This window comes from Dermacentor variabilis, chromosome 1, assembly GCF_050947875.1.
Source record: "Dermacentor variabilis isolate Ectoservices chromosome 1, ASM5094787v1, whole genome shotgun sequence".
NCBI classification, from domain to species: Eukaryota; Metazoa; Arthropoda; class Arachnida; order Ixodida; family Ixodidae; genus Dermacentor; species Dermacentor variabilis.
In genome coordinates this window covers 214,543,440-214,568,728 of record NC_134568.1, presented here as the reverse complement: position 1 = coordinate 214,568,728, position 25,289 = coordinate 214,543,440, and the positions used below count along the sequence as shown (strand labels likewise).

At 47.6% G+C, this 25,289-nt stretch overlaps 1 protein-coding gene across 1 annotated transcript in view; it reads right to left on the bottom strand.

Moving 5' to 3' along the window:
* Positions 1 to 1,678: 1,678 nt before the first annotated feature.
* Positions 1,679 to 25,289, bottom strand: part of LOC142556995 (uncharacterized) — a 36,181-nt gene continuing 12,570 nt past the window's right edge. Inside the window, exon 2 of the mRNA XM_075668502.1 lies at positions 1,679 to 4,995. Within this exon, the coding sequence (XP_075524617.1) occupies positions 4,128 to 4,970 (843 nt within the window). The 5' untranslated portion in view covers positions 4,971 to 4,995 and the 3' untranslated portion in view covers positions 1,679 to 4,127. The remainder of the gene's footprint in view (positions 4,996 to 25,289) is intronic.

The window sequence follows — 25,289 nt, the reverse complement described above, 5'->3', positions numbered from 1 at the left end:
AATTAATCCGGAGTCCACCACTACGGCATGCTTCATAATCTGATCGTGGTTTAGGCACGTACAGCCCCATAATTCAATTAAATTTTAAGGCTTCTGCCACGATGCGATGTTCTATGTGAGGCAATGATAATACTGAACCCCATCAGAGATAATGAACAATGACGCACAACAACGCCTCAAGCAAACACGTCTCCCTGTGTGTTCTGTGTACTACGCAGACAAACAGCAGTGCATGGTGCACGCAAGGTAAGGTTTAACAATAACTCACCACTTTCGTATTGGACTAAACGTTGAAGAAATTACACATTCGCCGTCAACATCACCGCTAATTATCGTCAAAGCAAACAGCATAGAGAGTTTCGCTTACATCGATTCCCACAGTGCGTGGTATCCACGTATTTCCTTTTTCTTACTTTCTTTTCAAGTAATCTTTCGCACCCCTTCCCCAGCACAGGATAGCCGATCGGAGATATCATCTGGTTAAGAACCTCTCTGTCTTTCCTTTACATTTATCTTTCTCTTTGACAGAGTCAAGTGCATGGGAGCGGTTACCGTAGAATTGTGAACCTGAGGAACCTTTGTCCTACGTGCTAAAGAAGATATGGTGCCTCGATGTCAGCGCCGCCTCCCGTAGAAGCGTGGTATCGAGGCACCCTAAAAGAAGAGCTATCGCCCTCTTGCGTCGTCCAATAGTTGGACACATCGCCTCTCTTCGTTGAAGGTGTTCACTGACGCATCGCAAAATCACTATACGAAGTAGCTACGCTTCTGACTTTTATGAGGTACACAATGCGCAGAAAACAGGCCACCTCCGTCAGAAATATCGGAAGAGGAAAAACTAGGGTTAGAATGTGTCACTATTTCTATGGGTCTAGACTGTTCGCGAATATATATATATATATATATATATATATATATATATATATATATATATATATATATATATATATATATATATATATATATATATATATATATATATATATATATATATATATATATTTTCGTGCGCGGAAACTTTTGTACGTAATCTACTGTCTGTGGCTCATTGCTACTGAGAGTTTGCGTGTGAATGTCACAGAAGCATGACTTTCAAAGCTTTAGGGTGCACCGATGGCATGCATTAAGACATAGTAATATATACTCATAGACAAAAACAAAACAGAAATCACGGTGTGCAAATTATGCTTGTCACGTCGGCTATGGCTTCCAACGCGATCTCACAATTCAAACTATGACGCCGAGTCACACTCCGAAACAAACGGTATGCCTCAACGGTGCCCCACACAGATGTTCCGCTGTACAGATTCATTGTTCAAGAAATACAAGACAGTTCGTTGTCGTTGTTTTTGACCGCGCTATTATTGGTAGAGAGTTTGGATTGAAAAGCTCTGCCTGACCGACAGGTTGTTTAAATCGTTATACACTGCTGTGGGTCGAGCACTGACGCTTAGTGATTACACGAGGCGCGCAAGTGAGCTGCCGTTGACGGGGTGACAGTTTTAATCTTTCAAATGGGGTGCGTATGTATGCATGTATGTATGTATGTATGTATGTATGTATGTATGTATGTATGTATGTATGTATGTATGTATGTATGTATGTATGTATGTATGTATGTATGTATGTATGTATGTATGTATGTATGTATGTATGTATGTATGTATGTATACGTAAATCATGATCATCTGAGGTCTGACCACGTGCTGCACTGGCGCGTGGACAACGAATAGTAGCAGGTAAGAGAAATGTATCGTAACACCAGTTCAGAAAACCATTATTTCTTATTATTGATTTTTTTATACACTGTAGAGGAATGTCTGCGTTTTCGGAGTGTACGAAAACTTCAGGGGTGCGCATTGAGATGCTCGGAATGACGACAGCACCCTACAAGTCGCGGCCGTAAGCGAACGGAAAAGAACAGAAGACAGGAATTGTGTGTGTGTGGAGGAGGTGAGAGAAGGAGGGAACAATTCCCACAGTGCGCATCGCCCATAGCATGCCCGCTCATGCTAGGCATCTAGTGTACGTAAAGGGAAACGTATGAAAGGTAAGGGAAATAAACTGGAATAAGGACGCCTAATGGTGGGGGTTCGTGGGAAGTGTTGCTAGTTTGTGAAAGGCGGGGAATTGGGGAAGGGGTCGATGTGACTGAAAGGAGAAAGCGATGCGATGATGGAAGTAGGCGTGGGCAATATACACAGCTATACGCTCTCAGCTACGAAGATCTGAGCCAGACTATTTCAGGAATTCCCCTTGCAAACACTATGAAATGTTTATTCAGGTACGCGATCACTTAAGTGCCTGAACCGCGTCCGGTCCTCCTCCTGTCTCCTCACTGGACGCACTTATTTTTTACTTCTTCTATTCCGTCGGCACACACTACGCGTCCGCCTCTTGTGGCGGAACACACACACTCGGTCTCGCAATGGCCGTACAGGGCTACGAAACTACGCTCGTGTCGTGCTTTCTTGAGAAGCAAGCGGGCGCATGCAACGTGTAAATCGGCACCGGCCTTGGCCAGCGCCACCTTTGCACTTGGCAACGACGCAGAACTCGAGGAGCGCGGGCCAAGCGCGCCGTGTATTGTGGAATCTTGCGCCCATTTCTCGCCTTCTTTGAACCTGCAGATGCTCGCAGTTCTGCAGGCGGCTGGATTGTCAAACACAGAACTAAATCCTGTTGCGCATTCATCAGTGCCTCAGCATGCATGATAGCTCTCGCTAGACTGCATGGGTGTGCGACGGAGTGCAGATTCTGAAGAGTCACTTGACCAACTCTACATTAAATTCCCAACTTTCCTGGAAAGAGTGGTTTGTTGCATGCTAATGATATCTGTGGAGGAGCAATATGCGCAGGAAGGAAGGGTTGACAATTGGTGACGAGGACAACATGCGGCAATGAAGGTAATGGAAGAGAAAGAAAGGAAAGGATGAAGGAAGACTGAGATGGAGCAGATGGCCAATGTAGGCCTGGGCGCGATTCGAAGTGCTACTTTTTTATGAGATCACATCCGCACTGAAAGAAAAGTACACAAAAAAACCTAAGAACACTGCATTATGACAAGGGATGTAGTAATTAAAAGTAGTAAATAGTAAAACAAGAGAACAACGAGACTAGAAAAAATATCACTCGTGCCTCATCAATGATTAACGATGTATTGAGCTGTTGTCTCATAATTTAGGGGGCAGTGGTCGACGCCAGCCCCTGTGCTTTATTTGAAGTGTATCTCCTCGTGAAGCTTGCTCGTTCGTTATCTGCCTTCTATAGAAACCTTGTTGACATGTATTCTATAGTATGTATGACCGCTGCAAGTCAGTCAAATATTACTATAACTGTCGGTTGGGCGAGTTAGTACGGGTCCATTTCTTCGACATGACGCCACAGAATTGCCCGGAGTGCGACTGCACACCTGAGTTCAGCCAGGGTCATGTCACCAGGCATCGTAATCAGGCAATTCGGGAAATTATATAGGCACGGCACATACATAATAAAAAATAATCATGTGTCAGCTTTGCGCCAAAAAGAAATCTTGGATTTGAATGGCTACTTTTCACTTGTTTGTTTAACCACGTTTGGGTATATATTGTTCTGTCCATTTCGAATGAATTTGAGTTTTGAGTCGGCGCTTGTGCTCGTAGTATCATCCCGTGCTCGCGTCTTTCTGTGGCGCCTGTGTCGAAGAAATATTAGCATAACTGACTTTCTGCATTCTGCAATAAATTTCGTTTGCAGCATAAGAAAGATGTCTTTGGATGTTACTTCAGGCTGTTGTGAGGATCGACATTCAGTTTAACGTTTCTAGACGGTTCGCGTGTGGTGCGACGAGCCTCGCTGCAGAAAGCTCCTGTCATGGCGACGGCGTTCACTCGGCAGGTACAGAGCAAAAGACTTTCTTCTCTCTCATACAACTTGTGAAGCCTGTTTAAAAGCACGCGTACAGTGTGCATTTGTGGAATGGCCGAAGCCTGCTGTGCCGACCTGGGTCGGTCACGCCTCGGGCATTCCACGCTAGCGGGGGTGGGCGGCAGCCCTCCCGCCGCCCTGCCCGCCCGGGCCCTGCACCAGTCAGTGCACGCACAACACACGCTGGGCGCACGCAGGTCCGTGCCCTTATTGGCGGCGCCCTAGACAAGCGTGGAGTAGGGCGGCGGCGGGGTCCGGCAGCGGCTGCCGTCCGGCGGGAAGCCGTCGTAGGGCGGCGGCTCCGCGGGCGCCGAGGGCGGCTCGCGCACGAACGTGGAGAAACTGGCCGACGCCTGCGGCGGCGTCTCCGGCGGCGCCGTGGGCACCACGGGGGGTCGGCTTTCGGCGGCTGCTGGACCGAAGGCCGGATCAGCGCGCAACTGGCCGAAGCGCAGCGTGTCTCGCACCTGCGTGTTCACATGGTGGAAGTCTTCGAGCTGCACCGCGTCCTCGGCGTCCTTGAGCGGCCGCCGGCCGTGCCGGCAGCGGCGGCACACGACGCGCAGCAGCACGAGCGAGAAGAGCAGCAGGAAGGCGGCCACGGCGGCCAGCACGCCCTTGCCGTGAACACTGCTCTGCGCCACCAGGAATATGATCCAGGCGGCCACGGCCCACAGCACCAGTGCCAGCAGGAGCGGCAGCGCGCGCCGATGCACGGGCAGCTTGCCGTCGCGGCCGGCCGGCACGAACAGGATGGCGGCCAGGACGGCGGCGGCGCCCACCACCAGGAAGACGACGCCCAGGAGGCGCGTGGCGGCCGCCGACGCCCAGAAGCCGCCCGCCGAGCAACAGAGCGCTGCCAGGAAGCAGAAGCCGCTGGCCGCGATTTGCGGCGAGCTGCGCCGGTCCTCGGACTCGTCGGGTGCCGCCGGCTCAGCCGGGCCCGGAGGGGGACCGCCGTGCAGCGCACTGGGACCCGGCCGCCGCTCCAGCGAGCGGAGCAGGCCCGCCGGTGGTGCGCCCAGCGGCGACGAGGCACCCACGGCGGGGAACCTCAAGTCCATGGCTTTAAGGCGCCATTGCTTCCGCCTGCGCAGGAGGAGAAGTACTTTACAAGTGGCGCTTTCGGGCGGCATCTCGCAAAGCGCCGATCGAATCGACCCATCTACGACGCAAAGATCAAGCGCACGGACCTAAACTTTCATAACGTGTCACGGCCTATATAAAGGCGGTCGTCCACCATTTTCTGTTTGCATTTTCAATTTCTTGTTCAACGCGAGAGTTTCAAGCAAGAAATTGGGCGTAGACGACCAAACCCAAGCTCCAGTAAGCGTTTCCTCTCCTGTGCTAGCCCATGCATATTGGGGGCGAGCTCCACCACTGGAAAATCTGGCGCTTCCGTAGCCGTGACGTGTTATGAGGGATCACGTAGACACAGCGGCCGCGTCGGCTGCTTTGGAAGCGCCGAAGCAAGCTGAAAACGAGATTTTAAAAGTCGCGCCTGCGCTGCGGTTCTGATTAAGTGGGGAGGTTTTGCAGCTTCGGGTGTCTATACTTGACAACACTTGAAAGCAATAGGCAGTGGCTGCTTTTGAAGGCGTCCGACATGGTTGGCTACTGTTTGGTGTCGCAGTGCCGGACGTACGCAACGGAGCCCGGTGTCAGACTTATTCACACGTAGCCTCGGGACAAGGAGCCGCGTGAAGCTTCGATCGCGAAATTTAGGACCGGCAAGCAGCCATCCGCTACAACTCGGGTGTGCAGCAAGCTCTTCCGCGAGGAAGATTTCTGCTACTGCGTCGGGGCTACGATGTTCGGTGAGTAGCAGAAAGCGCGCGCTTCGCTCCTAATGTCATGAAATTTTGATCAATGAACTTGTTGATGCTACAGACACTGGCAAGTTCACTGGAATAGAAAGGGAACGGTAATAAGCACGCTAAAGAAATGAATGGCATATGCTCATGTGTGCATGTGTTAGCACCAAACAATGAATGTATACTGGACTAAGAAACAGAAGCAGTGGGAAATCTCTCGCTGAGAAGACCGATAAACATACAGTACGATGTAACTTAATCCAGAAATAATGATATTGAAACGTCCAAGAATTTAGAAGACGCGAGAAAAAAAAAAGATTGAATCATCTCAGCGGCATATGTCACAAGTCGCCGTAGGCGTCGAAGTCCCTAGTTATATTAAAATTATTTTTGAACAGCTCTGATAGCGTCCACGCAACAATGGTTGCTTGTGTACTGACAAATGCTCATATATGCTGCTGACTAAAGCTCACGGAACGGTGCGAAAACGCGCTCGCAGCGAAAGCGAAACATTGTGCATGGCACGCATGCAGACGCGCACTCGGTCGCTGCGAACGCGGGTGATCGCTGCATTGAGGCTTCACTTTGTTATGCTCCATTTCATTATGCAGATAGCGCACTACAAGAACATATTTTACAAAGTTTGCTCTCAGTGATTCCCCAACTTTCACGCAAGAAACTGGTTCGGGGGACTCCACTGCGGTGACCGCGCGCTGTGGGCGTTCACTGTACGTATTCGGCAAAGAGATAGCGTCTGTAAGCCATTCTGTGCTTTCTGTTTGCCCAAAATTATTACTTTGACAGTAAAGAACTGTCGTTTCGAGAGTACTTATAGAAATTTCCAGTACGGTTCCTGCGCGGTGTTTTTATTGAACGCCGATAGTCAAACGTATGAAGAGCGCGTCGCATTATCACTCTTACGCGCAAAGCGAGGCGCTTCCGACAGATGGCGACTCCGTAAGTCATCGCCGCTAATAGCTAAATATCACAAGGTGACGAAAAAAAAGTTGTGAAGGAACCAGGGACTATGATTGTCAATGCAAGCGAGTATACGAACGCTTCTGGAAATATATATTCGCTTTTTAAATGAATGATGCGCTTGAAAACGTAAGTTTGCTGCAGTGAGGACATTCAGGTAGCGTTAGTTGTTTCATTGTATAATTTCGTAGAGAACGGAGCCATTAACCAGCACCTCTGCAGCGGTAGTATAGGTTGCTATATGCTTATAAGCCGATTCGTCACATGTGTGTCGTCTCCCGTGGCGTGAGCGCCGGCTTGGAATAAGGCCACTGCCATCTTCCTCTCTCGCCGCCGCGGAGCCCTCTTCCACAGCTGCCACAGGTGGAGAGGGTGGTGAGAGAAGAAGAAGGATGTCCTTCCCGAGCGATCTGCCACTGCATGTAGATCCTCGGATACGAGGACACGGCAAATGCAGAGCTGGACGCGCCGATCACTATAGGGCAGAACTTTCTTGCTGCGGCGCAAGCTGCCAAACGTAACACCGCACCGGGACCCGATCGCGTTGCTAACGCCATGCTACGAAACGTTAATGACGATTGCCTGGATCAGCCGGTCCACTATTTTAACGAGCGCGTATGGGAACCTGGGACCCTTCCACCAGAATGGAAAGAGGCCTCAATCGTACTGGTTCCCAAACCAGGCAAAATACCCACTTTACAGTACCTCCGTCCGGTTTCCCTTACATCCTGCCTCGGTAAGCTTTTCGAGGAAATAATTCAAACCCTACTAGTAGACTATCCAGAGCATCGAGGCTTTCTCCTGACCCACATGTATGGCTTCCGCCCGAATTTCTCAACGCAGGATGTTTTCCTCCACCTGCGCGACGAGGTTTCTCCGGTGCGGAACACATTCTGGCTGCTCTAGATCTGAAGAATGCTTTAGACACTATGTGTCACGAGCTCATCCTGCAGGAATTCAACAACATCAACTGTGGGGAACGGACATATAACTATACCCGTTCTTCTCTAACTGATAGGACAGCCACAATAGGCATAGGAGAAACCAGATCGTATGTTTTCATCATGCCCAATAGAGGAATGCCTCAAGGAGCCATATTATCTCCACTACTTTTCGACATTTGTATGGCTCGCCTCGCCCAACAGCTCGAGTCCATACCAGACTTGGGATGCCCTGTACTCCGATGACATCACACTATAGGTGAACAGAGGCTCTCTTGGGCACAAAGAACATGCTCTACAGAAAGCAGCACAGACAGTACATCTCTTTGCGGAGGTCTGTGGAATGAGCATGCTCCTCGGAAAAATCGGAATTTGTTCGGGTGCATGGCAGGTGTTACCGAGGCAAACTACTCTTCGACCTGAGAGTAAACGACTGCCCCATACGCGAGATATATATATAGCCAAAACACGCATACTTGGTCTCGGGGTGTAATAGGCACGCAGACCACAACTCCTGGCACGACAGTTAAACAAATTGCGCGCATGGTACACAGGGCAACCTACCATCACAAAGGCTTTGGAGAGGCGGAAACGCTACGCATAATCAACGTCTTTGCAATTAGCCGAGTCACGTACGGTCTCACCTACCTAGAACTCAGTAGCGCCGAGGTCGAACAAGCCGATACGCTCCTCCGTGCCGCCTACGAGGCTGCCATCGAACTGCAAACAGGAAGACCCACGGATCGGCCTCTAGCCTTATATGGACCTGCACCACTTTTGAGGAGCTGAGGGCCGCGGTCCTCATCTCGCAGCGCGAAAGACTCAGTCTCACGCCCACGGGTAGGGAGATCCTACGTGCCTTAGGGTTATCCCATGCATGCGGCCGCAATACAGTGACGAGGAACTCGTACCCCTTTCCGCCAATATCCGTACCCAAATCCACGCCGCCCTTATATACCGAAAAACATGAGTCCCTTATACCACCGAGCGCGTCGACGCCAGCGCCAGACAACTTGCTTACAAAACAGTACGGAACGGACCCAAACGCACTTTACACGGACGCCGCCCGCTGTAGCTCACACGGCTTTTCGCTGGCCGCCGTTGGTTCGGCGCGCAGAGTAGATATATTCGCCTGCGCCTCAGCCAAGACCAGTTCGGCAAACATGGCGGAAGCCCTGGCGGTCGCCCTCGCAATCAAAACCAAAGAATCCATGAGGCAGGGGTATTAAGACCCCTGCCTCATCCCCCGCCTTGCCCAATAGGGAAGGCGGGGTTGGGGGAGGTGGGACAGTGAACTCCAATTCAAAAATGTCAATTTTCGGCGTATATGATGGAAGCGAATATCCGAACGTAACGCTGACAGTTAGCTAGGATGCGGGGTTCATTGTAGCGCGCTCCTTAGTGTGAGAAAATGCAGCAAGAAATCAATTAAACGTTATCAACAGGAAATTTATTGAGCAATGCACAACAGAATTTTTAATGAAATCTCGTTGTGCTGGCTCACTGAGCGTTGGATTTCCATTGAATTTCACATGAATTGACGATACGTCAACAAATTGACAACAAATTCCATACTCATTTTTGTAAGGCTGATATATCCTCACGGACTCTCAAATGGCGTGCCGTTATAGCAGCCGCGTTCCTGCGCGTGTCGCACGACTCCTATACAGGTGCAACACTACAAACCAGGAACACAGAATGATATGGTGCCCGGAACACATCGCAGCCACGGGTAACGACAGAGCGGACAGTGCAGCTCGAGCTATTACTCACCGAGCGACTGTCCCCCATCCAGACACCCTCCTTCCGCCCCAGGCGCCCCACACGCCCCGGGATGTCTTAGAACCGAGCGTCGAGAAATACAGCGCTACCCACCGCCACAACCATGAGCTATAGGAGTGGCGCCGCCTGCAGACAGATGCACACCCGCGCCTACGGTAAAAACATGCCATCCACCTCACGGCATACGTGGTCACATGCCCATGGGTATGGAGGCCAGCTAACTTTCCCCCACATTACGCGGGAATGCGAGCTCAGGCCGCCCAAAATTGATACGTCTCACACTCCGGCGCAAAAATTCAGAACGGAGCACTGGGAGACCTGGCTCGCCAGCGAGGAAAAGGAGGCCCAAGTGGCACCCCTCGACCAAGCACGGCGGGCTGCTCAGGTCAGTGGAGTCCTGGACTAGAGGCCCCACCCACCTGATTCCCCAACCCTTTCCTTCAACAATAAACGTTCTTCAATTCAGGCGCCCAAAAGCTCTCGCGTGACAGCACCTACCTCGTAAGCGAACGCGGCCCGCAACACGGTTGCACGAGAGTCCTTTGCATCGGCTATACTTTGTGTCGGCAGTGAAAGTGCCACCACCACGAAAACGGGAGAGAAAGACAAAGAAAGCTGTTCGCTTTAACCAAACAGAATCGCGTCAGGCGGCCTATAGCTTAGACACAGCTTGGCACATCTGCGCGGACTGATGTTTGAACAGCGTGCATAGAAATGCCTGGGCTGCTCGACAGTTTTTTGTGAGCTTTCACAAATAAAGTTGTGAGTCGGCCATGTGCCGCGCGCCTTTCTCTGCGTTGTCTTTCGTATCGACCGTCCGCAGTATAGTTAGCGATATGACCGCGTTTATACCACATGAAATCACCGAACAGGCCGATAATGTAAGCGGTAGGCTGTATGTGCTGGCGACCTTCATGTTATAAAACACGTGGATGTACAAACCATAACTTCAGGCCTTTGTTCCCTCCACACGCTTTCTTTATTCTTCGGTCCATCAGCCCCTTTAACTTTTGATGCACGGGTTGGCCGCAGTCTCCATGGCTATTTGGCCCATTGCGAGAAGCCTAGACATCTAGGCGCGTATTCACATGAAGCTCTTAATTCTAGAATTGTTCGTGAGAAAGATTTCCAGCCAATTCTGATGCTGAACATAGTACTAGCGAAGGCGGCCAACCAATGACAAAGATCACTTACGAATGAGAAACTTTGCGAATTCGGACCCTGGTCGTTAAACGTAGCTTGGGGACGCAAGATTTTGAGGGGATAAAACTCAGGCGAAGAATAGCTAATGATTGTATTCTTGAACTGAACCCTGTAGAAAGCCAACACGCGTTTAAGTGCACGAGTGAAAAAAAAATAACAGGTTCGAGGCGCAGATTCATATCTAAAAATTTGGAGGACGCTTAAGAGGAAGCTTTAGCTCGGGCCCAACTCCGACGCGGCCTATTCAAATACATGTAAAACCCAAAAACGCTTTTCTGAGAGAACCCCTGGTCCTATATTAATGAAATATGTTGCATTTCAGAGATAAAGTTAATTTCTAGTGACTGTTGGAAGCGGAATTTCGATTTAGGGCCTGAATTTTGTTAAGAGGATTTTCAAAAATTCTAATGTTCGAAAAACATAGACGCACGAAGTTTATAAATTAATAGCTCTGCAGCAAAAACAGACAGCGCGGTTCTGTAAACGGCATGCATTAGATCGTTGATAGCGGACAAATTCAATATGTGAATTTATATCTTACGTGAATTTGTTACGTTGTGTACAAGGTTTCTGCAAAAGCTGTATTTCCATATTACTGATTTTTTTTTAGATTCATGTGTAACATATTAATTTTGTCCGCTTTAGATGTACTATTAGATGCGCTTCACGTAATTATGATATCATTTTTTTTTGCTGAGTTAGAGAGTTGTAAACTTGGTACTTTCGTTTTGTGAAAAATTACGACTTTCGCCAATTTTTAATAAAAATTGACGACCTAAATCAAACATTTGAAACCAACAGTCACTAGATCTTAAATTTGTCTTTTAAATGCAAGAAACCTCGTCAAATTTGGTGCCGTGGTTGCCGAGAAAAACGAATTCTTCTTTTACATGTATTTAGATAGGAGCACCCGAGCTAAAGCTTCCTCTTAAGCTTCGCCTTTAAAAGTGGAACACGATAGCATTCAGAAGCCCCTGACTGCTTTTCACGCTTCCCGGCAACTGCAGCTTACGTACCCGTAATGTTTACCGGGAAACACTGGCGGCGAACGCCACGCACGAAGGCGAGCCTTCTGGTAGAAACGCGGCCTCTTGCGTTGACCGATCGCCTGTTACTGTTTCGCACTTTTAATATTTCAGTCTGAGAAGATCTAACATAAAACGTGTGTGTTGTCGGTGTTTTTTTTTTTTCCACATGACGTTTGTTTGTGGGCTGTCGTTCTCGAAATTCCGAGGAATGACTTTGTAAAGAATAAAAGACAAGGTGTGAGCAGTTTCGGTGATAAAAGAGTGGTTGGGTATGCGTGCTTCGATGTGATACTTGCCGAAAATACGGTCGACGCCGGACGCGGGGTGCCGACGCCGGATTTCCTGCGACACGGGGCCCTTAACGCTATCCATTAAAAATTAAGTTATTCATCTGACAATGAATGAGTGAGAGGCTGCGCCAGTCCCGTCATGCCCAGACACGCCCAAGTCTCTTGCTTCTTTAAAGCGATTAAAGAAATCGTTCACACACATAAAACGCACTAACGAAAGGAATCCCTATAGTTTGATGAAATCGTGGTCGATGTTAACGCGTCTCCATGTTCAGTTTGCACTATCGGAATTAGTTTTGCGTTTAAGCAAATGACCACATTGTACGTACCTGCAGCCATTCACTTCTGCGCCATAACTTGACAGAAATGTTAGCAAATAATCCAATAATTCTTGGCATGCAATAAAGCCATAGGAAGCACGCTGTATTAAATTAATTAATACGCATGGTGACGCATTTGCTGACCTTTGCGCGCAAACCGTATCGCACCCATAAATTCGACACGCCTACGGTCACCGTCAATTCTGTGGCGTGCTATGATACCGCCCTTATATTGTTTTATATATATTAGATTATATGAAACTCTCATAGCCAGCACGCTCAGGCAAAATTCATCCTATAGGCTTCAAAATTATTTTTAGAAAGACAACTGGGGAAAATACTTGTTCACGCACCTACATTCTGCAGGCCCATACTATGGGTGACTGGAAATTTGAAAACGTTGTTCACTACTGTGAACCGAGTACTAATTTTCAACATTAAACGCTCTTCCTGTATTATTAGCGAGCACCTAGACTAAAATTCTGAAACGCGTCTTCTACGCATCTGTCCTATATAAACGTCCTGTACTCTGTCTTTCCCCTATCCTTTCAAATGTGCTTTGTAATGTCCTTCTGTGAAACCGCAGTAGCAGCATTCATCTGCGACGCCGTACGTAGCAACCTCGATTATACCTTTCACATTAGCACAATTAAATTATTGTTTATTTATGAGTAGAATTAAGGAAAGATGTTCTACTGACAGCACAGCAAGGGGAGTATGCGAGAAGGTGAGAAAGAGCGAAGAGAGAAAAACGTCTAGCAACACAGAAAGGAGTTGGGGTAAAAAAAAAAAAAAAAGTTGGGCAGCTTCAGCCGAAGGGCGAAGCTGAAAGCAGTGGCAAGGTTTATCGTTGCGGCGGAAGCCAATTCAGACGGCGTTCTGCAGCGCGGGAGCGACATGTTGGCGTAGCACAACACGCGAGGGAACTGGGCAGAAGGAACAGGCCCTGGCGTCCGGAGGCGTCTCGCATAGCGCGCTGCAGGTGTGAGGAGCTGCATGACGTCGCATCTCGATGATGCAAGAGATGGGACAGGCGGGAAACCGTCGGCGTTTGTACAGCACTGTCTGTCCTGCTCGGACGTCACTATGCGTATGCACCGCTGTGTAGTGTATGCACACAGCTGCTCAGCAGTATTGGCGGCGAGGACTTAACGGAGTCGCCATCTGTTGGAAGCACCTCGCTTGCGTAGTATGGGGGATAACGCGGCGCGCTCCTCATAGGTTTGGCTGTCGGCGCTCAATAAAAACTCGACGCCGCGGAGCCCTCCTGGATATTTCTGTAGGCACTCTCGAAACGACAGAAGTTCTGTGCTGTTAAAACAATGATCAAGGGCAAACAGAAATCACAGAATGGTTTACAGACGCTATCTCTTTACCGAATACGTATATGTGAACAGCCACTGCGCGCGGTTGCCGCGATGGAGTCCTCCGAACCGGTTTCTTGCATGAAAGGTAGGCAATCGCTGAGAGCAAACTATGTGAAATATGTTCTTATAGTGGGCTAGCTTTCTGTGTAATGAAATGGAGCATAACAGAATGAAAGCTCAATGCAGCGATCGCACCGGTTCGCAGCGACCGACTGCGCGTCTGCATGCATCTCCGCGCACAATGTTTTGCATTCGCTGCGAGCGCGTTTTCGCACCGTGCTGTGAGCTTTAGGCCACAGCATATGAGCATTTTACCGTACACAAGTCACCATTGCTGCGTGGACGAAATCAGAGCTGTTTGAAAATAATTTCGTTATATATAACGAAACTAGGGACTTCGACGCCTAAGGCGACTTTTGATATGCCGTCAGGACGATTCAATCTTTTTTTTCCCTTCTAAATTCTTGGACATTTCAATATCATTATTTCTCAAGTTGCATTGCACTGTATCTTTATCGGTCTTCTCATCGAGCAATTTCCCGCAACTTTTTTTTTTCTTACTCAAGTACATTCATTGTTTGGTGCCAACACAAACATGAGCATACGCCTTGCTTTTTTTATGTGCTTTTTACAATTTCCTTTCCATTCCAGTGAACTGGCCAGTATCTAGCATCACACCAAAGCTTCATGACATTAATCGCGCAGTGCGCGCTTTCTGCTACTCCCCACGAACATCGCAGCCCCGACGCAGTAGCAGAAATCTTCCTCGCGGAAGTGCTTGCTGCACACCCGAGTTGTAGCGGATGGCTGCTTGCCGGTCCTAAATTTCGTGATCCAAGCTTCACCCGGCTCCTTGTCCCGAGTGTGCGTGTGAATAAGGCTGACACCGGGCTCCGTTGCGTACGTCCGGCACTGCGGCACCGAACAGTAGCCAACCATGTTGGATGCCTTCAAAGGCAGCCGCTACCTATTGTAGTGCTTTCAAGCGTTGTGAAGCAGACACCCGAAGCGGCAAAACCTCCCCACTTAATCAAAACCGCAGCGCAGGTGGGTCTTGAAACTTTCGTTTTCAGCTTGCTTCGGCGCTTCCGAAGAAGCCGACGCGGCCGCTGTGTCCACGTGATCCCTCATACCACGTCCCGCCGACGGCAGCGCCAGCTTTTCCAGTGTTGGAGCTCGTCCCTGATAGAGCTATTTGTGCGCACAACGCTCGCACCAGCAGCGGATGCTGCCATTCTACTCAGCTGCAGGGTCGATTTAGCGGTGCACGCGTTCACTTGGCTTCCTCGTTTTGCGGCCAAACGCACTGTCCATCGCTCGCGTCTTTGAAGACATAACGCTCCACGCGTGAGCCGCGCATGCGCGTCGATACCGTGACATCATGGCGGCGGAGGGGCCAGCGACGGTGCGAACGAGGCTCGAGCGTCACAATAAAAATAAACAAACAATTAAAAAAAGTATTGGCAAAATCGCGAATAACCATTCGCACTGAGACTGTCTTTTTGAAAAGGCAAACTCTTTCTACACGGTATCTCACAAGCGTTCAATATTAACGGCTTCTTAGTTGAACTTATATCCAATCATTTTTACCCGCGGATAACGAAATCTTAGCAAACCATTCCCTGTATATTCTTGTAACCATTGACTTAATTATCTCCCATAGTAGTTTCGAGTGTCTCCTTTTTGACCCCTTCTTGTTCCTAACGTATATATACCAGCGACATATACCCCTGCCCGTTTCTCGTCGCGCTCATCTGTTCGCTAACTACTGAGTTGTATGCCGCATTGCTAAACCTTTCCGTACCGCGAATAAGGACGAAAATTGTACCAAAGTTACCAGAATTGTTTTTCGCTCAGGTTACAGTGTCATTTTTTTTAACAACACGGTGCAATTTTTTTTCAATTCATGCAGCAGGGTTGTTTTATTTCCCAAATTGCGTGAAATAAAAGTTCCAAGAAGGCATCTCTGCGCAGCTCTGACGTTGGCACAGTGCCCATGCGGGAATCGATACACTAAGAAAAAAAATTAAATAGGAAAAGAATACGAGAAGAAAATGATCTAAACGTTTCAAAACGCATGTACGTACATGAATAGCGGTTACTTTTCCGTAGCTCCAAAGGTGCAGTCAGTAGGTGGGGGAAGCGCTCACGGGCACCGACGAGAACCTCTGCGCCATTTACATAATCGTCATCGTCCGAGTCCTCGGTGAACACATCACTTTCTGCTTCCGAGCAAAGCTCTACAAAGCTGTCTTCTGACGAGGGGTCGTCACAATACCTTCTTTGGCGCGCACTCTTGTTCCCATGTGGCAGGAAGGCAGCCAAGTTTCCCGCGCAGGCGTCGTAGGAGGCGGCAGTGAAGAGAAATGAAGCGGTATATATTCACGCGCCAGAAAAATGCATAAAAATTTGCCCTTTGTTCCATAACCTGGCTATAGCAGAACCGACTTGCTCTGAACAAGCGCTTCAACAAGCGACTCAACAAGTGATGCTTTTGCTTTTATTGCGACAGCAGTTATATGTGGACGCTCGAAGCACATTCACGTCGTCGGCGTTGCCGCCGCCGTTGTAGTGCTGGTCCGGTGGCGGCGCATTCGCGGCTCGCGCGTGGAGGGCCTCCAGAGACGGCGGAGTACGTTGGCTGCAACCGTGACGAAGCGAAGTGCACGCACAGTCAACCCTACACGCAAACACCTCGATGGTGCAGCAAGGGCAGACTTCTGCCTCCCGCTATATTTGCACGAGCGTTGTACGCACGCGCACTACATTGGTATAAGCACACTAGCGTTCCCGCTGAGCTATGTGTGTATGATCTGATCTGGGCAGTAAGCGTCGAGCTAACGCTATCTAGTATTTCACTGGGCTCTGACTTACGCCGGCTTGTTCCCAGTCGGTCTCATCTCGTGAACCCTCGACGTGCGACGCTCGCTTAGCCGCGCTCATTACGTCAGCGCGTTGCGAGACGCCTGGTAGCTGCCGGGGCTCTGTTCCTTCTGCCCAACAAGAGTTGCCTTGCGGGCTGCGTCGAACCAACATGTCGCAGTTGCGTATGGAATTATGACAGAAAAAAAAAAGAAAAATCCTTTTCATCACTTCAGTTTCGCTTTCAGGAACGTTCCTCCGCCTTGCGGGCTTTCGCAGAACTGATTTGCCTCGACACCATCCGATGAGTTGAAGCATAACGCTAAACCTTGATATCACTGATAATGCCTCGACTCTCCGGCGAAACTGCCAAAGATTTTTTTTTTTTGAATTTCTAAATATACTGCGCATGGGACTTCGGATGTAACACTGCATAGTTCTTGCGCAAATATTTTCTGTGTAAGTGAATACAGCCAACTGATTTTGGTTCATATCTTGTTTTTTCATTTAACGCGGCCCATTTTTGTTTCCTCAGTGCGTCAATGCATTACAATTGTACATGTTTACCTTTTCTGGTAGTTATCAGCTGTTTGCGCACTTCGCGATGCGTTTGGAACACTGTCATAATGTATGCTACTAATATTTCTCTCCTGTCTCCGGTAAGTGCTTTTGGAGTACTGAAAAGTAAACAAATAAATGTGCCGAGCCTACTGTTGCCCTTATTTGTCTTGAAGTTACTCGTTCACTTGCTCGTGCGACGACATTTAACGCCTGGCTCTGGCTAGCAGTTACTAATCACCATCACATCGCCGACGTCACCAGCTCATCAGTGTTTTTAGATTTTGTAATGAGTCATTTTTCAACTTCAAGAACTGTCATGTTACATTTATGCAAGTCCACCCTTTATGTAGTACTCCCAGTAACTGGCTATTTAAGGCAACAAAATGAAATAAAAACCACCACAGGCTATGACAAGCTATGCGTAGAAGTGAACAAAACGAATAGAGTCATCGAAGTGGAAACACCGCCCGGCCTGAGCTAAAGGCGATAATATAGCTGAAGCACTGCGTCTGGTGAACAACGGCCCTGTAAGCATCGGGCCCTGTAAGGTACGTTCAAATAAATATACAGGAACACGATACAAACACAGTCAGTCTTTCAACGCTATCGTGACGCTTTGTTTCTTTCAGAACTCCGCGCGTATGACAATATCTGCTGGTGCAATCTTCTAAACGTTATCAACGTCTAACTTTCTTGAATAAATTATTTATGGCACACGATGAGCTGCAACCGCAAATAATGACAGTTTGAACTGTCAGTGGGGAGCACACAGCCAATCACAACGCCGCAACGATGCGCGCAAGTTGTCGCTTGACCTGTGCTATCCTGCCACTGGCTGTTCTTTCTTTCTTTAATAAAACTGAGCTTGCTCGGCGATAGATCTTGTTCGAGCGATGAATTATGCACAAAAGGGCGCAAGGTCAGCTGGCTTCTGGGAAGCGAGGTCGAAGCGCTGGGTGCGCACCACACCCCTCCATGCGCTGACGAAACCTTTGCCTCCCGTATGCCCCAGTCAAGTGCAGGAACACCCTTGCTCGCCGCCAAAGCGCACCTTAAATCCGTAGGATGAAGAAAACTACGGTGATCATGATATATGTTACTCGTATGTTGTTATAGATTTACGTTGCGGAGACATATTTCTTTCTTTTTTAGCCTTATCCCTAGCGGGGCTATATTTTGCGCCCATCGCTGTACGTTGCTGCATATAACAGCGCTATATTCCACGTTCGCGCACGCGTATAGCGCGTTTCGCAGTAATTGCCGGAACGTTGTTTCCTAAGCGTAATATTCGAGGGAAATAGCTTCAACAAACAATTTGAATAGTGTTGTTGTAAGAAAATTCGTATTACAAAACTTGCGAAAACGCGATGTGTGGTGAAATTGGTCGCCTATCAAAATTGCAGACATTCTAAGAAAATGGCATAGACCCCCCCCCTCTCTCTCTCTCTCTCTCTCTCTCTCTCTCTCTCTCTCTCTCTCTCTCTCTCTCTCTCTCTCTCTCTCTCTCTCTCTCTCATATACAGTCTCTCGCTGTCAAAATTTCAGTCCGCACGGGTTGGAGCACTTCAGAAGTGCGCCAGAGCTCCGCAGACACCAACGTATATTACTTATACGCGTAGCCACAACGAGCACGCACTACCGCGATTTCGCCCCATCCTCATAACGCAGCGAGTCCAGAACCGCAGATCGCGGTGTCCGCGCGCCGCCTCTACATGTGTTTGACTGCATGCCTGATGACTACTGCAGCCGCTTATGTATGCTCTTGTGCTCTCGCGTTTTGTGCGCTGCCCACAAGAAAAGTGCGGTTCACGTGATGGGGCATTCATCGCGTACTGACTGCGCTACGTACGGACGACGCCAGGCAAGGCCGGGCGAGAGTTAGGGGACATTGCGTATGTTTGAGCCCTCAACGCGCGGCTGTCGCTGGCGTGATCAGCAGCCATCACCTTGGGCCTGATGGAGCTCGGGAGCGCCGCCCCCGCCTCCATTTTCAGTTTCTTATATTTTCATTCACTCTTCTTTTTGTGTGTGTATGTGCGGAGTGTACGCGACGAATTCCCATGCATCGCCACCCTTACAGGACTCTGACGTCAGGCAGAATCCATTGTACCTTCCGGGACGTAGCCCGCCCTTGCCATCACAACGACGGCGAAGCCAAGTCAGCTTGACGTAAGCACTTTTTTTTTTGGCCAAGGTTACACGCGCAGTAGCGAATAAAAAGCAGATACAAGCAAAGAAAAGCTGCGCCTTTCCACTCTATGTGCACCACACCCTTGCACGATGGAATTACAAGTATATATAGCATGTGCATTTGCCTTGATATCTATACGTGTATATGCAGGGTGTCCCATCTAACTTTAGGCGGAGTTCAAAAATGTGCGAATGCCACGTAGCTGAATAGAAAGAAGCTAATATTGTTTGCCGTCGCTTGGAGATACTCAAACTGTTTTTCTATACCGCCGAATTAGTTAATTAGTTTTAATTTAATAATCAACTTCTCAAATGTTATGATGAGATGAAAACTGTCAATGAGAAAATTGTAGAGTGACATGAAAAACCCCCGATACAGCTTTCTGTTGCTCAATACGTGCTACATAAAAGTGTTTTTTCCGAGCGTCAAAGAGTGAGTGAGCAACTGAAAGAACTTTATTTCGGTCCCGAGAAGACGCAGGGGAGACCCCGCGCCACCCGGCTAGTCCCACGTATGGACCGCCAAGCCCAGCTTGACGGACCGATCGCGGGCGCTCTGGACGGCCAGGGAAAAGCCCGCGAATACACGCAAAGTGCCTCGTGCGGGCCAGTCGCGCGGCAATTTTTCGTGCATTTCCGGGCTTCTTTCACGCACGGAAAAACACTTTTATGTAGCACATGCTGAGCAACAGAAAGCTGTATCGGGAGTTTTTCATGTCGCTCTACAATTTTCTCATTGACACTCTTCATCGAATTATAATATTTGAAAAGTTGATTAATTAAGTAAGACCAATTATCTAATTAGGCGGAATGAAATAATATTAATTTGAGCATCTCCAAGCGACGGCAAACAACATCACCTTTGTTCTGTCCAGCTACATGACATTTGCATATTTTTAAACTCTGGCTTAAGTTAGCTGGGGAACCCTGTATAAGAGCTGCGTCAGTCAACCCTACCGGCCCATTTCGAAATAAATAAAGCAAATGAGAGCTGTTCACTCTTCATCTGATTGACTGCATAAGCTGCGATCGGTACGGTCACAAGGACGACATATTTGGCTACTGCATGCATGTTCATTTTGTTAAAATCTTCCGCGCTATAATCTCGTCTGAGGGACGCGAAAAATGCGTTAACTAGAGTGAGCTGAATTAGCCTGAGGTGAAGGAAGAACCGCTCTGAAGGGACTAACAGAGCTCTGAGCTTATTGTGTTTGCAGAAAGCTCTCCGCTTGTCGCGAAAGTAAGTAGGCATGGCGTATGTGGCTGCATGCTATCCGAATGAGTATATAGCCAGAATACCTTGTATGAATATCTTGCTCGCTTCCAACACTCGGGTTGACTATACAGATTAGAAGGCGAAATAAATGTCTTACTTTTCTCATATTTTGCCAAAATTAGTTCACCATCATCTGCCATTCAGATTGATTGATTGGTTCGTTTCTGTAGCGCGATGTTCTGGCCAAAGAGCCTGATTGTGCCTGTAATAAGCTTTCTAAGCAGAGGGAGCGCAGTCGAGACTGCGCGTGCACGTGGTAAACAAAAGGAGTCAATCAATATCATTAACTACAACGTGCGAGAATGGAGACGAGGCAGCGCTACGTAGCGATGAACTCGCGCTTGCGTCACTACATCGCAAGGTCGCTTGACGCAGCCAATGTTCTGAGCAAGAACATTTGGCAGAGGGCGGTGCACTTCTCGCACATCAAAAAAAGTGTCTGAGGTCGCGAAGTGTAATCGCACAGATTACACTTTGCTTGCTTTCTGATGACGCCTCTAGCAGTGGCCTTTCGTTACCCTCATCGTTTTCTTCCCCTAGACAGAATTAGCTGTGGAGGTGATGGGGTTAATTTTTGCGATCAACGAACTCTGCTGCTCTTCTATTATTTCAACCGCCTCAGCTCTCGAAATAGCCTGAGTGTTTTGTCATGTTGGTTGTGTTATTTGCGTCATCAGCCTTTGTTACCGAGCCTCCTTTCCCCCCCTCCCCCTTTTCTTTACAGTGGTCCAGAGCTTACAGATTTTTTTATCGACGCGATGGAACAAGTTATGCTGTTATCCGAATCCCCCCCCCCCCTTATTTTTTTATAGGCGGTGATTTCAATTATCCTGTTATGAACTGGTTCATTCTATCTCGCCGTAGTCACAATAACAGGCCCGAATGCCTTCGCTCTCTCTACCTGCTCCTCTACCACAACAGAGCTGATACGTGGACCAAATCAAAAGATTATATATATATATATATATATATATATATATATATATATATATATATATATATATATATATATATATATATATATATATATATATATATATATATATATATATCATCAGCCAGCCTGTTTAATGTCCACTGCAGGACGAAGGCCTCTCCCTGCAATCTCCAATTACCCCTGTCCTGCGCCAAGCGATTCCAACTGGCGCCCGCGAATTTCCTAATTATATCGCTCCGCCTAGTCTTCTGTCGTCCTCGATTGTGTTTCCCTTCTCTTGGTACCCATTCTGTAACCATAATGGTCCAACAGTTATCTAACCTGCGCATTGCATGAACTGTCCAGCTCCATTTTTTTCTCTTGATGTCAATGATAATATCGTCTATACCCGTTTGCTCTCTGATCCAAACAGCTCTCTTTCTGTCTCTTAGCGTTATGCCTAGCAATCTTCGTTCCATCGCTCTTTGCGCGGTCCTTAACTTGTTCTCAAGCTTCTTTGTCAGGCTCCAAGTATCTGCCCCATATGTCAGCATTGGTAAAATGCACTGATTGTACATCTTCCTTTTCAATGATGGTAAGCTTCCAGTCAGGAGTTGGCAATGTCTGCCATATGCAACTCATATATATATATATATATATATATATATATATATATATATATATATATATATATATATATATATATATATATATATATATATATATATATATATATATATATATTCAGATCGCGGTTTTGGCACGTAAAGCCCCGTAAATTATTATTATTAAAATTCAATTGCAAAAGTATCTGCGCACCGACGCAGGGAAGACGAGCGGTGTTACAAACTTTCGCAGTCGAATTTTAATAACAATAAATTATGGGGTTTTACGAGACAAAACCACGATCTGATTATGGGCACGCCGTATTGGGGACTCCGGAAATTTGCACCACCTGGGGTTCTTTAACGTGCACATAAATCTAAGTACACGGGTGTTTTCTGATTTCGCCCCCATCGAAATGCGGCCGCCGTGGCCGGGATTCGATCCCGCGACCTCGTGCTCAGCAGCCCAACACCATAGCCACTGAGCAATCACTTTTTTTTTTCTTTATTGCTACTGAGCAACCACGCCGAGTAGTTGAATTTTACGATATTATTGACGACCGCACGAATAATCAACACATGTGGTTTTTTTTTTCGAGACAAGCTAACAAAAATAGATTTTTGCGCTTCCAAAAATGAATAACAATAGTTTCAAAAACAGATGACCACTGGGTTATACGAGACATAAAACGGTGTCTGAACAAGAAGAAAATAACTTATAGCAAAGCGAGTCTCTCGAACGGTCCTCAATATTGGGTAGACTATATACAGAAATACTTCTGGTGTAAACAGCAATCATCCAATCGAAAGGTACATATTTGAAGCACGCGAACGCTTTCTTACGTATTAAAAAACACACATTAAAGCTTTCTTGAGCGCATTAAGCCGGAAGACGCCCATTTCATACGCGTATTGCTGAGCGAGCACAGTAGCACTACCGGTAGAATGCTGTGTTAGGAATTTCATTAAACAATTCGCTGAAGTTTCTACTAATGAAGTTCTGCTTAATGATTCACTAACACGTCTTACAGCCATCCATTACGCACGTTTCCCCGCAAATTGTAGTTACGGGTCACGGTCAAGCCTTCGCCATTGACGGTGAGGGCATTCCATCTCCTGGCGTCATCTATACATATCAATCATTTCGTCCCCCCCCCCCCTTACCCTGCCCTCAAATATTTCACGACTACATGTCTAACCATACATGAGTAACGAGAAAGACTAGTGGTGCCACAAAGAAACGTGCTGGGTCCACTTGTGCTTTCAGTCTTTATTTGATGACGTAGCGTCTAACAAATAAATTCCTCAAAGCGTATATTTGTTGATGATTGCGTAATAGTTAAAAATTACCAATCCTGTTCTTCCCTGAACTTCAATGATCAATTCCACCTAATACATTTAATGTCAAATTAATGGTGTGAAAAGTGGCAAATTGAAGTTAATATGGAAAAAGAAAAATCAAGCATCTAAAACTTGCTAGCATTGTGATGGCACCTTCTATTTTTGACAGGATTATTGAAACTGGTATGTCGTTAAAATATATGCACTCGAACCTCGTTATAACTAAGTTGAAGGGTGAGCCCAAGTTCCTCCTTTCTATCCGTTACTTCATTATATCAGCTATTGCCATTTACTGCAATATATGCCCAATGGTGTGCGCAATTGTAATCATGGAAATAAGAAGACGGCTTTGCGGCCCACGACTACGCATGCGATGAAATTTGAATAAACAACAACAAAACCTTCGGCGTGTGCAACACGCGACTTCTTATAGCACCTCATGCAACAACCTTTAGATAGCTGCATTCTGTTTCAAAGTGATAGTCCGTCGCTTCAGCTTTCTACTTGGCTCGTCGCGGTCTAGTAGCACGTGGCACGCAACACAGCGCTCCGCTGTGTGATCTAAAAGGAAAGTGAACTTTGCCGCGCCAGCTTGGCTCGGCTGGCTCGTGGCCTCCGAGATTGCACAGGTGCCAATGCGATCTCGGAGGCCACACCCAGCTGCCAGCCCGCGCGCCGCTCCCGCGCGCAGGAGCGGGAGGTCAGTGGAGAACCGAAATAGTGAGCCACTGCTTGCACGCAGTTTCGCGCAGCGGTGAGAATAAACAGTGTTGCTCGACGGCGTATTCAATGCAGGGACGCGGGAGTTTTAACTGCTGCGGCAAACGAGTACCGAGCCCCGCGGAAAGTGAAGTACTCGCCGGGTAACGGTCTGGTCTTTTTCGGTTTCGGAGACGGATCTAGTTCGTTATATCCAGTGACAGGACGATTTCACTTCGTTAAAACGAGGTCTTAAGTACGTGGATCACTATGGGGATTTCGAAGGGAATTCATTTATTTCGTTAAATCCATTATTTTGTTATATCCAGTTTATAACGAGGTTCGAGTACACTGGCATTCTGCTTGCTTCAGATTTTAGCTGGGGTGCTTGCATAGAGCACATTACTAATAAGCTTGCTAATAATGCTTTCGATTATCCAATTATTGATTTTGTTCGCTCCCTTTATCACACTGAGGCATCGTCTAATGCTCACGTCGTCTGCCTGCCTATCTTGCCTTTCTCGCTCATTCGCACAAAGTATCCCTTCCTTTGCACAGACGAAGAAACACAAGGGCCGGTATAATGCAGTGATTCCTTTCGCTTGGCTGTATTGTTATCATTTTATCATTCTTTTCATTCTTATCATTGACCGCTCACAACCTGCTGATGTTGGTGACAACGCTCATACTACTGACGAAGTGTGGCCCAGAATTCATACTATGCATGCATACCTGAATAGAACTCCCTTCCAAGTAATGTCACTACGACATCACATGTGTCGTCATTAAACTGGGTGCTTTTATAGGCTCTTTAGGAAGAGAACTTTGGTAAGCGAGATATTTATGGTTGCATTTGCTATTTCCTTCTTGTTCACTGTTTACTGACGAGCGTTCAAGCTTTACTAAAGTTGTTTTATATATCTGTATAATCGTAGTTCCCACTGTTTCGTTGTCTCCAATTGCAAGGTGAACTTACAAGGTGAACATTGGATGTAACGTTCTCGACCAAACCGAAGGTGCAGAGCACTGCAAACGTGAGAATTCCGACACACACACACACACACACACACGCACGCACGCACACACACACACACACACACACACACACACACACACACACACACACACACACACACACACACACACACACACACACACACACACGCGCGCACACACACACACACACACACACACACACACACACACACAC